Here is a 16,917-nt window from a genome sequence, read left to right as displayed (position 1 = left end):
ATGTCCAGAAGTGCTGGTCTTTGCCTAAGCGATCATTGGTAAACTTTAGTCTTGCCCTGATGTTCGTTCTGGACAGCAAAGGTTTCCTCCTGGCACACCTCCCATGTCGATCAAATTTGTGCAGCCTCTTTCTAATGGTAGACTCGTGCACATTGGCATCAACAGTGGCAAGAGCTACCTGCCGGTCCTGTGATGACATTCTGGGGTTCTTAGAGACTTCTTTCAGCATCTTACGGTCTGCTCTCGGGCTGAACTTGCTGGGGCGGCCTGGCCTGAACAAGTTGGCAGTTGTTTGGAATCTTCTCCACTTGTAGATGATCTTCCAGACAGTCGAATGATTGATTTCAAATTGTTTGGAGATCTTTTTAAATCCCGTCCCAGACTCGTAGGCATCTATAACCTTCTTTCTGAAGGCCTCAGAGAGCTCTTTTGATCTCGGCATGGTGACGCCACACACCTCAACAACAAAGAGCAAACCAAACTAAATGTCTGAGGTTTAAATAAGACAGGTTCCTCCAAGATCCTCTCTAACGATGTTCTAATCATTTGCACCTGAGCTGGTGCACCTGATTCTAATTTTAGGTATTTGAAGTAGTGATAAATGTAGGGGTGTACTTACTTTTTCCACATGCGAAATTTGCATTTATGTTTATTTAAATTATACAATGGACTACAAAATGTAAATGTTTCATGATATTTGTTATATTATATCACCTTTATCTATCAATATTGTTGAAATGAAGACCAAATAGCTGTATGTTGCAATATGTTGAAAAAGTCAAAACTTTACATGGGGTGTACTTACTTTTTCACGTGACTGTATATATACATAAAAACACACATATATATATATATATATATTGTTGCGGATATGGGATTTGGCCTCCATCCATATCCGCTTGTAAATATTCCCCTATTTCCCCAATACTCCCCAACTATCCCCAATCCCCCATTCCCTAGTCCCATTGTCTGTAAACAACACTCTGTAGCCCCGACCTTCCCCTTTTTCCCCCATTAAATGTCGTGCCCAGGTTCACCGCATCTCACGTAGACAACTATAGGACATCTTGCTAGTTATTCTTAGTCTATGTCAGTTAAGGACTCGTTTCCATTAATTCTGACTCTTCGTTGTACCAGAATGTGATTGTATGGCACCGTTAGTAAGTTTAGGACCTCCCAATACCTCCCCGCATCTCTTCCTCATGGAACAACAACACCAACAACAACAACAGCGGCGGCGGAGCGGCGGCGGCGCGGGGAGTGTGCGTCCTCACTCCGGCTTGGTTAGCCGCCATTGAGCATGTGCTCCGACGGGGTTACCACGCAGGGGCTCACTGTCAGCTCCTCGTCAAGGGCGGAGCCCGGTAACCCCCCGCACCCAATAAGAAGCGGCGGACCGATTCCATCTGGGGCGGAGCTAACGAGCCGAGGGCGTGTCACTCCCCGCTGGACATGCGCAGGAAGACGGAGGTGACGTCAGATGCGCCTCAGCTTGGAGAAGAAAGGACGCCACCTCCAAGCGCTGAATACCTCCCCGCCGCTCTGGACCGGACCGGGTCGATTCTGCCCCTGGCCCTGAGCCAAGGTGCACCTTGAGCTATCGACTGCCTGCCCTCCCCTGCCATCAATCCCCGTGTGAGTCAGTCTTGTCCCGTTTGTCTGTGGTCTGTCGGGAATAAGATAAGACTGTGTCTAAGTGCTTATCTTTCTGTGCTTTACCTCTTGCCGTGTAATCTAACCGTTCTGCAAAACCAATATTATATCCTCCTCCGGAGGTCTTGAGAACTGTACCCCTTGTGTCGTTGCCTTAATCCCAGCCGTTGTGTCCTTTCCTTCATTGATCTAGCGTAGCGCGATTCGGCCAACGTTCGAGTGTAATCGGGTAAACTGTGCGAACACGGCGGCCATTCCGCTCGGCCCATCATAACATCTAAGTCGTGTCCGTAACAATATATATACATATACATAAACACACACATACATATATACATATATATATATACATAAACACACACATACATATATATATATATATATATATATATATATATATATATATATATATATACATAAACACACACATACATATATATATATATATATATATATACATAAACACACACATATATATATATATATATATATATATATACATAAACACAAACATACATATATATATACATAAACACAAACATACATATATATATACATAAACACAAACATACATATATATATACATAAACACAAACATACATATATATATACATAAACACAAACATACATATATATAAACACAAACATATATATATATATATATATATATATATATATATATATATATATATATATATATATATATATATATAGATATATATAGATATATATATATATATATATAGTATATATGCCCCACTACATATATATAGTGGGGCATATATATATATATTATTTTTTATTTTTTTTTATAAACAGGAATCAAATTCCTGCGAGGGGCTAAGTGTGAAAAAATTCTGACAATGTGGGGCTCGAACCAGGAACCTCCATTGATTACGCATCAACAGCCCACCCACATATGTATATATCTAAGTTCAAAACACACCTGTTCACAAGTGTGCCGCACTGACCGGGTTCTCAGTTGAGGTCCTCAGCATCATCCCGTTTCGGCCCTTCAACCTTGATAAAGCCTGGTGTTGGCTGAGTGGTTAGGGTGCCGGCTTGGGATCCTAGGACCCTGAGTTAGAATCCCGATCGATCGCTGAATTAACGCCAGGGGGGTTGACTCAGCCTGTCATCCTTCCGAGGTCGGCAAATTGAGTACCAGCTTGCTGGGATGAATGATCCCTGTGTGTACCCCGATTTAGAATAGGTACACCATATCCCTGTGCATAGTAAGAGGCGATTAAGGGTTGGCGTCAGGAAGGGCATCCGGCCATAAAAAAAAACCATTGCCTCAAACAGGGAACCATGATTGTCATGGGGCCCGCAAGGCTAACCCCTGCTCTGGCAGGGAAAAATGGCCTCAAAACGATCATTCATTCATTTTTCATTCAACCTCGATACGGTCAGCTAAAGTGGGCCAGCAAGGGCACATACTCATCCACGTGCAGCAACTACACCTGGATGCAAACATACCCCCACCCCCAGCCAGTGCGAACGCAGACTACAACAGCAACACCTCCACATCCAGAATCCACAGCACCAAACAAACATGGTGGAACACTCAAACACCCACCTTTATACCCTTCACCACTCACCAACAAAACACACCAGATCATTCATACACAAACATCCACACACGTACATACACAACACCAACCAACCACCTACCCTTACAACATACACCACTCAACATATAAAAACACACACATGCAAAAATTCATTCATGCAAAAACACACAGTCATGCAAAAATTCATTCATGCAAAAACACACAGTCATGCAAAAACACACACTCACAGAGTCATGCAAAAATTCATTCATGCAAAACACACACACACACTCATGCAAAAATTCATTCATGCAAAAACACACACACTCATGCAAAAATTAATTCATGCAAAAACACACAGTCATGCAAAAATTCATTCATGCAAAAATTCATTCATGCAAAAATTCATTCATGCAAAAATTCATTCATGCAAAAACACACACACACATGCAAAAATTCATTCATGCAAAAATTCATTCATGCAAAAACACACAGTCATGCAAAAACACACACTCACAGAGTCATGCAAAAATTCATTCATGCAAAACACACACACACTCATGCAAAAATTCATTCATGCAAAACACACACACACACTCATGCAAAAATTCATTCATGCAAAAACACACACACTCATGCAAAAATTCATTCATGCAAAAACACACAGTCATGCAAAAATTCATTCATGCAAAAACACACAGTCATGCAAAAATTCATTCATGCAAAAACACACACACTCATGCAAAAATTCATTCATGCAAAAACACACACCCTCATGCAAAAATTCATTCATGCAAAAACACACACCCTCACCCACTTACACAAAATAAGGAATAATAATAGTAACAAAAAAAAAAAAAAAAAAAGGACACCACACACAACCAACCACCTACCCTTACCAACATGCACCACTCATGCAAACATGCAAAAGCACACCCACTCATGCAACCAACCAACCAACCAACCAACCCACACACACACACACACACACACACACACACACACACACACACACACACACACACACACACACACACACACACACACACACACACACACACACACACACACACACACACAGTCACTGAGCTCGGGGGGAACGCTGTCACTTCCGGGTCACTCTAGGAACCAGCAACGTCACAACAATGGGCGCCTGGGCGCCGTCTTTCTCAGCATACTCAGTGGGGCATTTTCCTGAGGAGGAATTTTCTGCGCCTCCTCCTCCTCCTCCTCCTCCTCCTCCTCCTCATGGATGCAAACTTGTAGGGATTATCCAGGCTCATATGCTTTTAAATGCTGAATGCCAAGCACATACCAAGGAAGCAGAACATGCCATTTTAGTGTTTGGTTGGACTCAGACAGGGTTTGAACCATCGATCTCCCAGACTCGGAACAAACACTCCAACCATTCCACCATTGGTCAAATTCCAAGACTCGAGGTCAATTGCCAGCCACTCAACCTCCCCCCCCCCCCCCCCCCAAAACAAAAAAAAACACAGGTGCATTGAAGTCCGTGAGATAAAGGTTAACATAGATTAGAGCAGATCGGAGGACCTCACGTGGATAGGATAACCTGGAAAGAGACATGCAAGGCTGGCGTGGTTGTGATCAAGGAAACCAAGTGACGAGTATAGTGAAGGACAAGAGACAGAGTTCATCGACAGATTATAAATGTCCAACCACTCAAAGGTAAACCACCTCAGCCTCAACAATGGAATGAAAGGGTCACTCATACTCATCACAGTTATGGGAGTTGTGACGATGACGACGACCGATTTTAAAGGAGGTTGTGAAAGAAATACGTCGAGTTTATAACAAACCAAGAACACAGAATACGAGCGAGTATCAGGAATGTGCCAAGTTTTCTTTTTTTTTACAAGTGGAAGCTCACAACTGTCGCATGCGATTGTAGCACCTGGGTATCCGACACGCCGCGACCCCTAGCTCCAGGTCCTAAGGACTGCGGTCAATATATATTCCTTAAAGTGCAATGTATCGGCGGAAGGTGGACCCACAGACATCGAGAATGACCCGCTGTAATGGCAAGGGAATAGGATGACAAGAATAGGATGACAAGGGAAATGGCAATGACAAGGGAATAGGAGCAGACAACAATGGTGGACTGAAATCGTATATAGACAGTGTATACCAGGTGGGGCATCCAAATTATCCCAATCCTGTAGGTGAATAATGAGCGAGCCGGGATTCTACCAAGAATCCGGTAGCGACGTCGCAGTTCTCGTGAGACTTCCTTGACTTTCTGCCGAGAGATGAGAATTCATCTCCTTATTCCACTGCCTTAAGCTGGATTTAAACCCACAACCTCTGGGATCCGGGCCCAGTGTCTACTGGACACAAATATGTCCATCATTTCCCAACGTTCTTGGTCCTTTTGATTTGTGCAAAGGATAATCCAGATGTCCTTGCAAGCATTCGTGTTATTTGTTGGTTTACAACCGTATCTCCTGTCCATGTTGCAAACAATTTGTCAATCACGTCAAATAAGGCAGCAGTGCGGACACGAACAACGAGATAATGCATTTCACAGACATGACAGAACCCAATCAAAGACAGTACAACGTCCCTTCATGAACACGATGGACAGCGTTCCATCCAGCACATAACACACGTTGAAGTACACCAATTCCACCTGGTCTACAGCCAAAGATAATGGAAACCGAGCGAAATTCAGGACGCTCATGATGAAAAATGCATTACGTGCATCTTGCTCCTCCTAGGGAAATCACAACACGTGCATGGGAGAGTAATCGCCGTCCTCAAGGAGATGCCGCAGGAAACGGCTGAGGGACGAGCAGGTGCGACTGAGCAGCAGAGTGAAGTGCCAGCTTGAGAACGACTAATGGAAGGTTCTCCGTGTTGAACAAGAACGTTCACTCGTGGAAGGAAAGATGGATGGGCTCGGCCCGTGCACAGGAGATCAAAACTTTCCACTAGTGCAGTTCAGGCTTGAACCAGGGTAGACTTGCCAAAAGAAACACGTTATTGATTCTTGGTCATGGGAGAAGTTTCAATCGATTCTTCTCTTTCCCATTTAGAAATCCCCAAGATGATGTAGAGATGGAAAAGCAGAGACAGATTGGCATGAAAGCATTTCCAGGTACCGAGTCAATCGAGTAAGAAAATCATAACGAGACCAGGCCAAGGCAATCGGAGGGGACTGTTACGAGGGGCGAGGGGCGGAACTCAAAGGACAAGGCGAGAAACACGGCCAGAGCACGCGCAGTGAAGCACCGAAAGCAGTGGCAGGTGGCGATCGAGGATCGGCCATATGGACCAGACAGTCGGCAACAGAAAGGCATTTAAGATTCCCAGTGGGGGGAAAAGCGGTCCCGACCGACAGAAGCCCATGCATGATGGCAGTGCTTCGATAGTACGAGAACCTGCCGTTCAACAGCAGTTGTGGCATTTGAGGAAAAACTTCGCTGATGTGGACGTGCACACCTTGGCATGACGCAAGCCCTACACGGGCAAACAGACAAAGCCCAAGACATGATTGGCCCATTTTTTATAACACGAGCAGTTTGCAAAATAGCCATAATCAACAAGTACGATGTTATACATTTGCACAAAGTACAGAGCACCATGTTGAGGGTTCAGGAGTTTTCACACTGGCTGCGCCTGTGCGTCTGTGAGTCTGCCTGTGCCTCTGCCCGCGCGTCTGCATGCGTCTGCATGCCTGTGCCTCTGCCCATGCCCGTGCCCGTGCCTCTGCCCGTGCCTGTGCCCGCGCGTCTACATGCGTCTGCATGCCTGTGCCTCTGCCCATGCCCGTGCCCATGCCTGTGCCTCTGCCCGCGCGTCTGCATGCCTGTGCCTCTGCCCATGCCTCTGCCCGTGCCTCTGACCATGCCTGTGCCTGTGCCTCTGCCCGCGCGTCTGCATGCCTCTGCCCGCATCTGCCTCTGCGTCTGCGTCTGCGTGACTGTCTGCGTCTGTGCATCTGTCTGTGCGTGTCAGATCTATTACGAGCCCCAGCCCATGCATTTAAAAAGTGTCCATTACAACGTTCTTAAAAACAGCAAGTTTCCTCTTTGCAATGATTATCAATTTTGTTTGATTGCCAGGCAAGCAGACAGAGTTAGAAAATTATCTCACTCCGCTGAGCATGCATGATCCGGACGAATTCTGAGCCAAGGAATGACGAAACAAAAGACTCATCTTCCTATTCATGTTCCGATTTGTGTTCAAAATATAACATTCGATTTAAATAATTTATTCCTCATGAAATGAAATGAGATCATGAAATGACAAGACAGAGAAGGACATTGAGACACAGACGGACATTGAGACAGACGGACATTGAGACAGACGGACATTGAGACACAGACGGACAGACACAAACGGACAGACACAAACGGACAGACACAAACGGACAGACACAAACGGACAGACACAAACGGACAGACACAAACGGACAGACACAAATGGACAGACAAATGGACAGACACAAATGGACAGACACAAATGGACAGACACAAATGGACAGACACAAATGGACAGACAAATGGACAGACAGATGGACAGCCAGACTGTACGACAGATGCACAATCGACAGAGGGATGGACAGACTGACGGACGGACAGATGCACAGACAAATGAATGGACAGACGGATGGACGGACAGACTTAAGTGAACCAATTGCTTAACCCCGCTTTTCGCTTTGCATGCGCTGGGTAGAAAACGCGGACAGCAACATCTGGAACAGAAACACCAAGAATGAAACAAAGTGCCGTTATCAAACGTACGCACGACTGTCATTGTACAAAATCCTTTGTAGAAAACAGTCAGACTAAGCAGCTGTGATAAGTACAAGTTTCACATGAGGAAGCTTTGTCATTACCTCGACTGGACCACTTATTACAAGACTGCATGGAGACAAAAATGCTCCAAGCAATCATTCCACAAATTGGATAAGCAGCACATGGCTGCTGGTTGCATCATTGCTGGGAGCGCAGCTGTGCCACTGATGCAATCAGTGCCCTCTGTAGGTAAGAGCAGGAATTTGGAATTGGTGTGTTGGTGATTGCTCACATACTCTTCGCGAAGGACATCGTGTGATTTTAAAACGTCCAACTAATGCTGGCAACAAAGCAGGACAACCAGCATAACGTCCATCTGAAGGACGGCACACACACCGATGTCTCACTCGACCGATGAGGACAACAGGATGACACAGTTTATACCTGGGCCAGGATGTGAAACCAGGGTAGACAACAGAGGTGAGTGTGTGCACCTCGAGGAAATCCAGCCTGACCATTACAGATGCGATACAGAGGACTAAAGCGGTTTGAATGCACATCAGCCTTCAAGTAATGCACTTGCCACGTGCGGCCCCGGCCTTGACACCGACAGCCATAGGTCGCCCGGCCTCGCTGTGACGACATCTGCACAGCCATGTACCTCTGGGTCAAGCTATACTACTACCTATACTACTACCACTACTACCACCACCACCACCACCACTACTACCACTACTCCTCCTCCTCCTCCTCCCCCTCCTCCTCCACTCAGACTCCTCCTGCAAGTCCTCCTCCTGCTCCAACCAATACTACTATACCACGATTCCAACTATTGCTCCTCCTCCCTCGCCTGCTATTACACCTCCTCCCCTACGACTCATCCTACAATCCCGCTGCCTCCTCACCCTTTTCCTCCTCCTCCTATTACTACTCTTCCACCTCCTCCTACAAATTCCTCCCCCACCCCATCTTACTCTTCCTCTTCCTCATCCCCCCTCCTCCTCCATTCGGATTACTCCTCCTTCTCCTCCCCCTATTATTCCAACTATTGTTCCTCCTCCGTCCCCAGCTATTACTCTTCCTTCCCCTACGACTCATTCTTCAATCCCTCGTCGTCCTCCTATTACTACTCTTCCACCTCAAACAAGTTCCTCCTCCAACCACGACTACAATTCTGACAATCACTCTCCTCACACTCTGGCTATTACTCCTCCTCCCTCTACGACTCCATCACCTCCCCCATACATTACTACGCTTCCACCTCTTTCCGCAATTGCTCCCCCACCTCATCATCATCCTCCCTCTCTTTTTTTCTTTCTTTTTTTTCTGTATACGAGATCGAGGCTCGTGAAAGAGCTAATCCTCCTCCTTCAACCACTATACTATTCCTCCTATTACTACTCTTCCACCTCTTCCTGCAATTCCTCCCCCACCTCCTCCTCCTCCTACTCCTACTCCTCACCATCATTATCATTCTCCTTCAACTCCAACTACCAACAACTAAATACTCCCCCCCCCCCCCCCCTGCAATTAATACTCCCTCCCCGTCCTCCTTCTTCTCATCCTTTTTATCCTCCCCCTCCTCCTTCTTCTCATGTTCCCTCTCCTCCTTCTCATCCTCCCCCTCCTCCATCTCAAACCATTACGACTATTCTGATAATCACTCCTCCTCCCCCTCCGGAGATTATTCCTCCTCCAACCATCACTACTATTCCGGCAATTACTCCTCCTCGTCCCCCTCACATTACTACTCTTCCACCTCTTCCTGCAATTCCCCTTCCTCGTTTTGTTGCCATCTATCAGTAAGTATGTCGTTCATTGCATCGTCGGTCACCTCACTACCCCACAAGCCTAAATCTTGCATTTGTATAACCATGATAAACACAGTAAAGAGTTACCATTATCACCATTGACAGTTTTTAATTTATTTTTCACACCTCCATCTCGAAATAATAACAATGGCTTTTTCCATACACAGGCATCAGGGTCAAACAGAGAGCAGAACAGCGATCAAAAGAATAACCGAGCGGGGGGGAAGAGAGGAAGGGAAACAAGAGGCCAATAATGTACAGATAGACCGTAGCAAAAGAAAATGGGGGAGAGGAAAGGAGGTCTCAGGGAGACGAGAACTCAGATGTGGAAACCGGAGAGAGTGGGAGGTCGCAGTGGGCAGCAGCCCGACCTCATTGCAGTGTATTCGTTCCCGATGTACCCACATAGCCGGTAAGTGCACGGTCACTACCGATATCATTAACCTCACAACATGCAGTGAACAAAAACACTTTCCCACCACAATATTGGCGTCCACTCAAAGGTTAGGCTTTAGGAGAAGGCAGGAAAGAGGAAAAGATCTATCAACTGCAGCGAAAAATGCTCGGATGCAGTCGGTACATACGAGCTCGAAGAAAAGGACGTCGCCACATGCAACTCACCAGAGAGGTGCGCCCGCTGCGGAGACGACACGCCCATGGAGTTGGCTCCACCAAACGGAGCAATGTTCGAGCTGAAGTTAAAGTCGGGAATGGTGGTCGCAGAACGCTGCCCCAGTGACTGCTGCACCGTGGGATCAGGCCCGTAGCGGTTCCCACCGGACGTGCCCCCAATGGACCCCTGGCCCAGGACCCCTGCCCGTTCATCGTTCTGGTACTTCAATGCAGGAGAATCCTTCTGCTTGCTCTTCACACAACCCATCAGGGATTCTGCGCAAACAAAAGCAAATCGACATTTCGGTCAAAAATTGAAAATTCCACCTTATTGGCTCAACAATTCTATTATTTTGGGGTTACGGGCAGACATACTTTGAATACAGGAAACGTCCTCTCTGGCAAAGTGAAGATCATCCAAAACTCAAAACCCACTTCACTCATCAGTCGGTGACAGCCATTGCGAGGTCTAAATACATCGGTGGATGAATACCCAAGCAACAGCTACTTCGAGACCGGTTCTTCGGTCGTAATTGCGTGAACTCCATCATGATGTGAAAATCAAATCAAATGCTCCCACCGGCGGGTCACGTGGAAATGGCTGAGAAAACCAAGCACCCCATTCACATTAGATTCGAAGATGCACACCGGCCCCATCAAAGTCGTCGGTGTTGAGCAACGAGATTTGACAAAGTTCACAAAGACGACCTGGCCAAAACAAGCCATTCGCTTTAATCAGCGAACCCGTGCAAATGGAAACCAATCAGGAGGTTTGCGGTCAATTTTAATCCGTGGGATCAGGTGTTCAGATGCTCAGATGTTAGCTCTTTCACGAGCCTCGACTCTGTATACAAAAAAAATAAAAAAAATAAAAATCCCGTGTTTCATTACGACATAAATATTCCATCAGCTCCGAGAGTGTATTATTGGTATCCGAGGCTCTTTGTATTTTCCAAAGCGGTGAAGAGGGTCAATAATGGACACGGTGACAAAGTTGTCAGCCGTGGCGTTGGAACATTTGTTCTACGTAGTGTTCAAATCACCACATTCTCATGCTGGATCACACAGACTACGAGCGTGGTTGTTACCCCAAGTTTTATGCATTACGTACAAATGTAAAATTGTCATCTTGATAATAATATTGATATATAACGGAGGGAAAGTATTATGTTGTATGTTGTACGTCATTTTTATTGTCAGGAGCGATGGAGGCTGTTGTGTATCCATCGACCGCCCCAAAATTTAAAAAAACACAAGTCAGGAGACAACGATGGTTCAGGAGCGAGCGGTATTCAATGGCAAAGGATGGACTATAAACGAAACAGGCCCGGACTGGGGGTCGGGGGCCCACGTGGCAGGTGTCGGCCCCTGACATGCGGTGTACATGCCTATTTACAAAAGGCCCCAATGCGCTGCGTGCGAAACGTTGGGGCGAAAATGAAAAATAGAGCTCCGTGGGGCGAGACACGACATTGGCCTAACCAAATACCGAAACCAGTCAGATTCCACCAACTCCATCGGAGAAGATGTAGCTTGAACTCGATTACCCCCTAAAAATACATCTTTTTCGGGCGTGGCTCCGCCCACAATGGGCGCAATACGCCCACTCTAGGCAGGACACAACGAGATCATGATATCAACCTCCCAACCAAGTTTCATCAAGATCGGATGATATCATCGGGTAGTTATGCTGCGGACAGACAGACACACACACACCCATGACGAATATAGTGGTCACTCTGTTTGATAACTCATGAACCAAAAAACACAAAACTTAAAAAATGTGTTTTGAATAACAAAACAACCATAAAAAAGACAAGTCAGGAGACAACAATTGTTGACGAGCGAGCGGTATTCAATGACAAAGGAAGGACTATAACCGAAACAGGCCCGGAAATGTCAAAACGAAGGTTACTGACCTTCAAATGAGATAGAAAATAATGTATAATCAGTTATGAGGTTAGTTAGCTTCACAATACCGAAAATGCGGTGAAAAATGAATTTAAAAAAAAAAAATTTTTAAATAAAATTTTAAAAATGAAAAATGAAAGATCGAGCTCTGTGGGGCTAGACACATGACATTCGCCTCACCAAATATCGAAACCCCTGTCAGATTCCACCAAACCCCTCGGAGAAGATGTAGCTTGAAATCGATTACCCCCTAAAAAGACATCTTTTTCGGGCGTGGCTCCGCCCACAATGGGCGCAATACGCCCACTCGAGGCAGGACACAACTCGATCATGATGTCAACCTCCCACCCAAGTTTCATCAAGATCGGATGATATCATCGGGTAGTTATGCTGCAGACAGACACACACACAGACGCATACACATGACGAATATAGTGGTCACTTGATAACTCGTGAACCAATAGAACAAGAAAGAGCAATGATTGCAGACCCTCGCCAAGACATGTTTTTTGTGGTTTTTAAGACTTTTGTGTTAAAACAAATATGGCGGCCGAAACACATGACCGATATAATATTTTTTTCTCCACCAATTTATCCACAGATGACGCTCAAGAAATTTCATCTTGATTGGATAAAGTTTTGTACTTGCCGAATTATGACGTCATAATGCAGGCACTTATGACAACAACATATGTTATTCCCCATGGAGAGTTCTTTACAATGAGCCGTCTCAAATTTTTTTCTGCACAGTGCTTTCAGAGATATGGAGGTGCAATTTTTTTCGGTTTTTCCAAGATGGCGCCCATACCACGTGACCTATGACATCATAATTATCATTAAAAAAAATTTATACAGGAGGAGGCCATCTATGGTGTAAATTTCCTGTCAATCAGACCAATGGTTGCAGAGAAAATCATATTTATTCTTTGCGGACAAACAGAGACAGACAGGCAGACCCAAAGTGCAGGCTTAGGAAACAAATTCTTCACTTGCAAACCGGTTCCTGCACAGCTAAAGTGTGGAGGCCAATGTCCACACTGGGTAAAAAAAAAACACCTTTTGGAGGCCATTTTTCCCCGCAGGGCAGGGGTTGGCCTTTTTCAGGCACCGTGGTCCCCTTTTTTGAAGCAATGTTTTATGGCCGGATGCTTTTCCTGCCGCCAACCCTGTTAGTCGCCTCTTGCGACACACAGGGAATTACCAGTGAACTGGTACTCAATTTGCCGACATCAGAAGGATGACAGGCTGAGTCAACCCCCCTGGTGTTAATTCAGCGACTGACCAGGATTCGAACCCAGGATCCCAGGATCCCAAGCCGGCACCATAACCGCTAAGCCAACACCAGGCTTCTGGCAAATGGCAAATGTCTACACTGGGTGACGTGCAAATAATCATTGTACAACTTAATGGCCGACCCGAGCAGCGGTGCCTTAATTACCAATAAGTACAGAAGCTGAGGTGTGTTTCACCCTGAATGCTTGCACCAAACTTTATGATGTGGAGTGCAGGCTATAAATTATATTATCCAGATTTGGATCTTCACCAAAATTGAATCATCTCTTTATTCTTTCTTTTGTCTTCTGTTGTCATACCCTTCCTCCCGTCCATGGTACACGGAATCTTGTGGTGAGGCTATGGCAACAACAACCCCCTGTGAGGTGAGGCAACAACCCCTCCCCCCCCCCCCCCTGTTCTGGACCCGATGCTCCCCCTTCCTCTTCATTAACGGTATGGACCTCAAACATCCAGGGCCTTCGCTGAAACTTGACTGACCTCTCCATACAGGTTGCTTCTGACAAACCAGATGTGATCTGCTTAACAGAAACTTTCCTCCTTCATGATGTCTCTGATGCCTTGGTATCTCTCCCAGGTTACTCCCTCCTCCGGTATGATAGACCTGAGCCTCGTCCTGGAGGTGGGGTTGCTATCTTTATAAAAAAACTCTTCGTCACTCGCCCTCCACTGCCCTCTCTCCACCTCACCCCCAGGAATACCTTTGGCTACGGCTTCCCCTTCGCTCCCACCTTTTGTTCATATGTGTGTTGTACCGTCCACCAAACAGCGATGACTCCATCTACATCTCGCTGTCTGATAATATGGACCAACTTATATCTACCCATCCCAACTCTCTCTTCCTCATATGTGGTGATTTCAATTGTCACCATGCCAGTTGGCTGGGTGTGGGTACCTCTCTCACCAGCCATGGCTCTTCAGCAAAGGACTTCTGCGACTCACTGGGACTGACACAATCTGTCAACTTCCCGACCCGGATCTCAGTCAACGGAGCATCTTCTCTTCTGGATTTGGTTATGACAAACTTCCCTGAAAATGTCTGCTGCTCTTCTTCTGCTCCAATCGGCTCATCTGATCATGTGCTTGTCAAAGTGGACATCTCTCTGACCATTCTCAGAGAGCCTCCTCAGCGTCGACGAGTCTGGCATTTCACTCAGGCCAACTGGCACGGTCTTCAAGCAGCCATCAATCATCTGGACTGGTCTCCCATCTCTACCGCCTCTGACATCAACTCATCCTGGGAATTCTTTCAAAGTAAATTGCTCTCTCTCTCATGCACAGATTTATCCCATCTCGTCTTCAGTTGTCATACCCTTCCTCCCGTCTATGGTACACGGAATCTTGTGGTGAGGATGTTGCCCTGAAACAACTTGCTTTTGTCTCCTGGAAAGCAAATCCAACGGAAGGAAATCTCATTTCCTTTCACAAAGCCCGAAACAAGTGTGTGTCCACCCTCAGGAGAGCCAGGAAACAATATCTCACCGTTCTCAAGACCGAACTCTCTTATCTGTCTCCCTCTTCCAAATCCTGGTGGCGTCTGGTCAAATCTGTTTCTGGTGTTTGTTCCCCCTCCATCCCCTCCCTCACCTCAAACGGCCACACGGCTGACTCCGCACGTGAAAAAGCTGAATGCCTCAACTCTGTGTTTGCCTCTAAATCTTGTGTCCCAAACCCATCCCTCTCTGTACCCATCGTACCCAGTCGTACCCAGCTGCTCCTGGACTCTGTGCCCTTTCCTCCTGACAAGGTGGAAAAGTTTCTGTCAACCCTCGACTCGGATTCTGCAACTGGACCTGACGGCATCAGCCCACGGGTCCTAAAATCCTGTTCTTCCGCTCTTTCACTTCCTCTCTCTGTTCTCTTCACCCTCTCTTTTGCTCAAGGTCATCTTCCATCTGCTTGGAAATCTGCCAACATCACCGCTTTGCACAAAAAAGGTGCAAAAACAGATCCCAGCAACTACAGACCAATCAGCCTTCTCCCAATTATCAGCAAAGTCATGGAATCCATCATTGCTTCAGATATGAAATCTTTCCTCTTCTCCAATGGCTTGATCTCTGATCATCAATTTGGTTTCAGACCTGGACACTCTACTCTGGACATGCTGCTTCTGCTTTCTCAACAATGGATGGAGGTCCTCAATGCCAAACAGGAAATTAGAGCAGTCTCCCTTGACATATCACGTGCCTTCGATACGGTCTGGCACCCCGCTCTGCTCACCAAACTCTCCTCTTTTGGTATCCATGGAAATCTCCACGCATGGCTGGCGGACTTCCTCTCTAGTCGTAGTCAACGTGTGGCCCTGAATGGGTTTCTCTCATCTCCTCTTCCTGTTCAGGCTGGAGTTCCACAAGGCAGTGTTCTGGGCCCTGTGCTTTTTCTTGTCTTCATCAATGATCTCTCTGACTCTCTTGAAAATCCTCTGTATCTCTTTGCTGATGACTCTACTCTCTGTCGCTCCATTCTTCATCCCTCAGATCGGCAGTCTGCAGCCTCCTCACTCTCTGCAGACCTGGACAAAATCACAGACTGGGCAAACAAGTGGAACATGTCTTTCAATCCTGACAAATCTCACACTCTTACGATGTCTCTCCGAAAAGACCGACTGTACAACCCTCCCATCCACTTTCTGAATAATCCTCTCCAAGAAGTTCTGTCACTCAAGCTTTTGGGTCTCACTATCTGCCATGATCTTTCCTGGGAAAACCACATTTCAAATCTGGCCTCCAAAGCCAGTCGCCGACTGGGCATCCTCCGTCGTGCGAAGTCCTTCCTTGGCACACCTGAGCTCCTCACCACATACAAGGCTTTCATCCGCAGCTCAATGGAATACTGCTCTCCCCTCTGGGCTGGTGCTCCTGCCTCACACCTAGCTCGTCTTCACGCTGTTGAAATCAAAGCATTCAGAATCATTGGAATCTCCCACGATGAAGCTAACTCCAAGGGCCTCTCTCACTCACTCACCGCAGGCAGGTTGGTGGTCTTTCCGTCTTCTACCGACTCCTCTCTGGCCTTGCCCCCCCCCCCCCAAGCTCTCTCTGGGCTCTGTCCCGCAAATATTCCTACAGGTCGCACAAGATCTGCCTGCAACCCTCTTATGGTCAAACTGCCAAAATCAAGACTCTCTGCTCACCTTCACTCCTTCACTCCTTCATTCCTCCCGCCTCTGGAACAAACTCCCTCACTCTCTTCAATCCCACTCCACCCTCCAGGTCCTTAAAACAGCTGTTCACCACCATCTCTTATCTTCCCCCATCCAAAACCTTGATCTTTTCTACCCCCGCTAATTTCACCCCAATTCCACTTTTTTGAAATACCAACTTC

The 16,917-nt window shown here is 46.5% G+C and overlaps 1 protein-coding gene across 4 annotated transcripts in view; it reads right to left on the bottom strand.

Moving 5' to 3' along the window:
• LOC137422897 (tyrosine-protein kinase Fyn) overlaps positions 1-16,917 on the bottom strand; it is a 66,640-nt gene that overhangs the window by 36,353 nt on the left and 13,370 nt on the right. The window contains exons 2-3 of one of the 4 annotated variants that reach the window (XM_078774947.1): positions 12,548-12,690; positions 10,399-10,665 (exon numbers count right to left, since the gene is read on the bottom strand). In XM_078774947.1, the coding sequence (XP_078631073.1) occupies positions 10,399-10,665; positions 12,548-12,659 (379 nt within the window). In that variant the 5' untranslated portion in view covers positions 12,660-12,690. Of the gene's footprint in view, positions 1-10,398; positions 10,666-10,764; positions 11,465-12,547; positions 12,691-16,917 lie in introns of those variants that run through there. The other 3 variants (XM_078774948.1, XM_078774949.1, XM_068109540.2) reach the window with 3 other exon arrangements.

The sequence above is a fragment of the Myxine glutinosa genome, chromosome 3, assembly GCF_964187855.1.
Source record: "Myxine glutinosa chromosome 3, kmMyxGlut1.1, whole genome shotgun sequence".
Classification (NCBI taxonomy): domain Eukaryota; kingdom Metazoa; phylum Chordata; class Myxini; order Myxiniformes; family Myxinidae; genus Myxine; species Myxine glutinosa.
The sequence above is the reverse complement of the archived record's forward strand: the minus strand, read 5'-3'. Positions and strand labels throughout refer to the sequence as shown.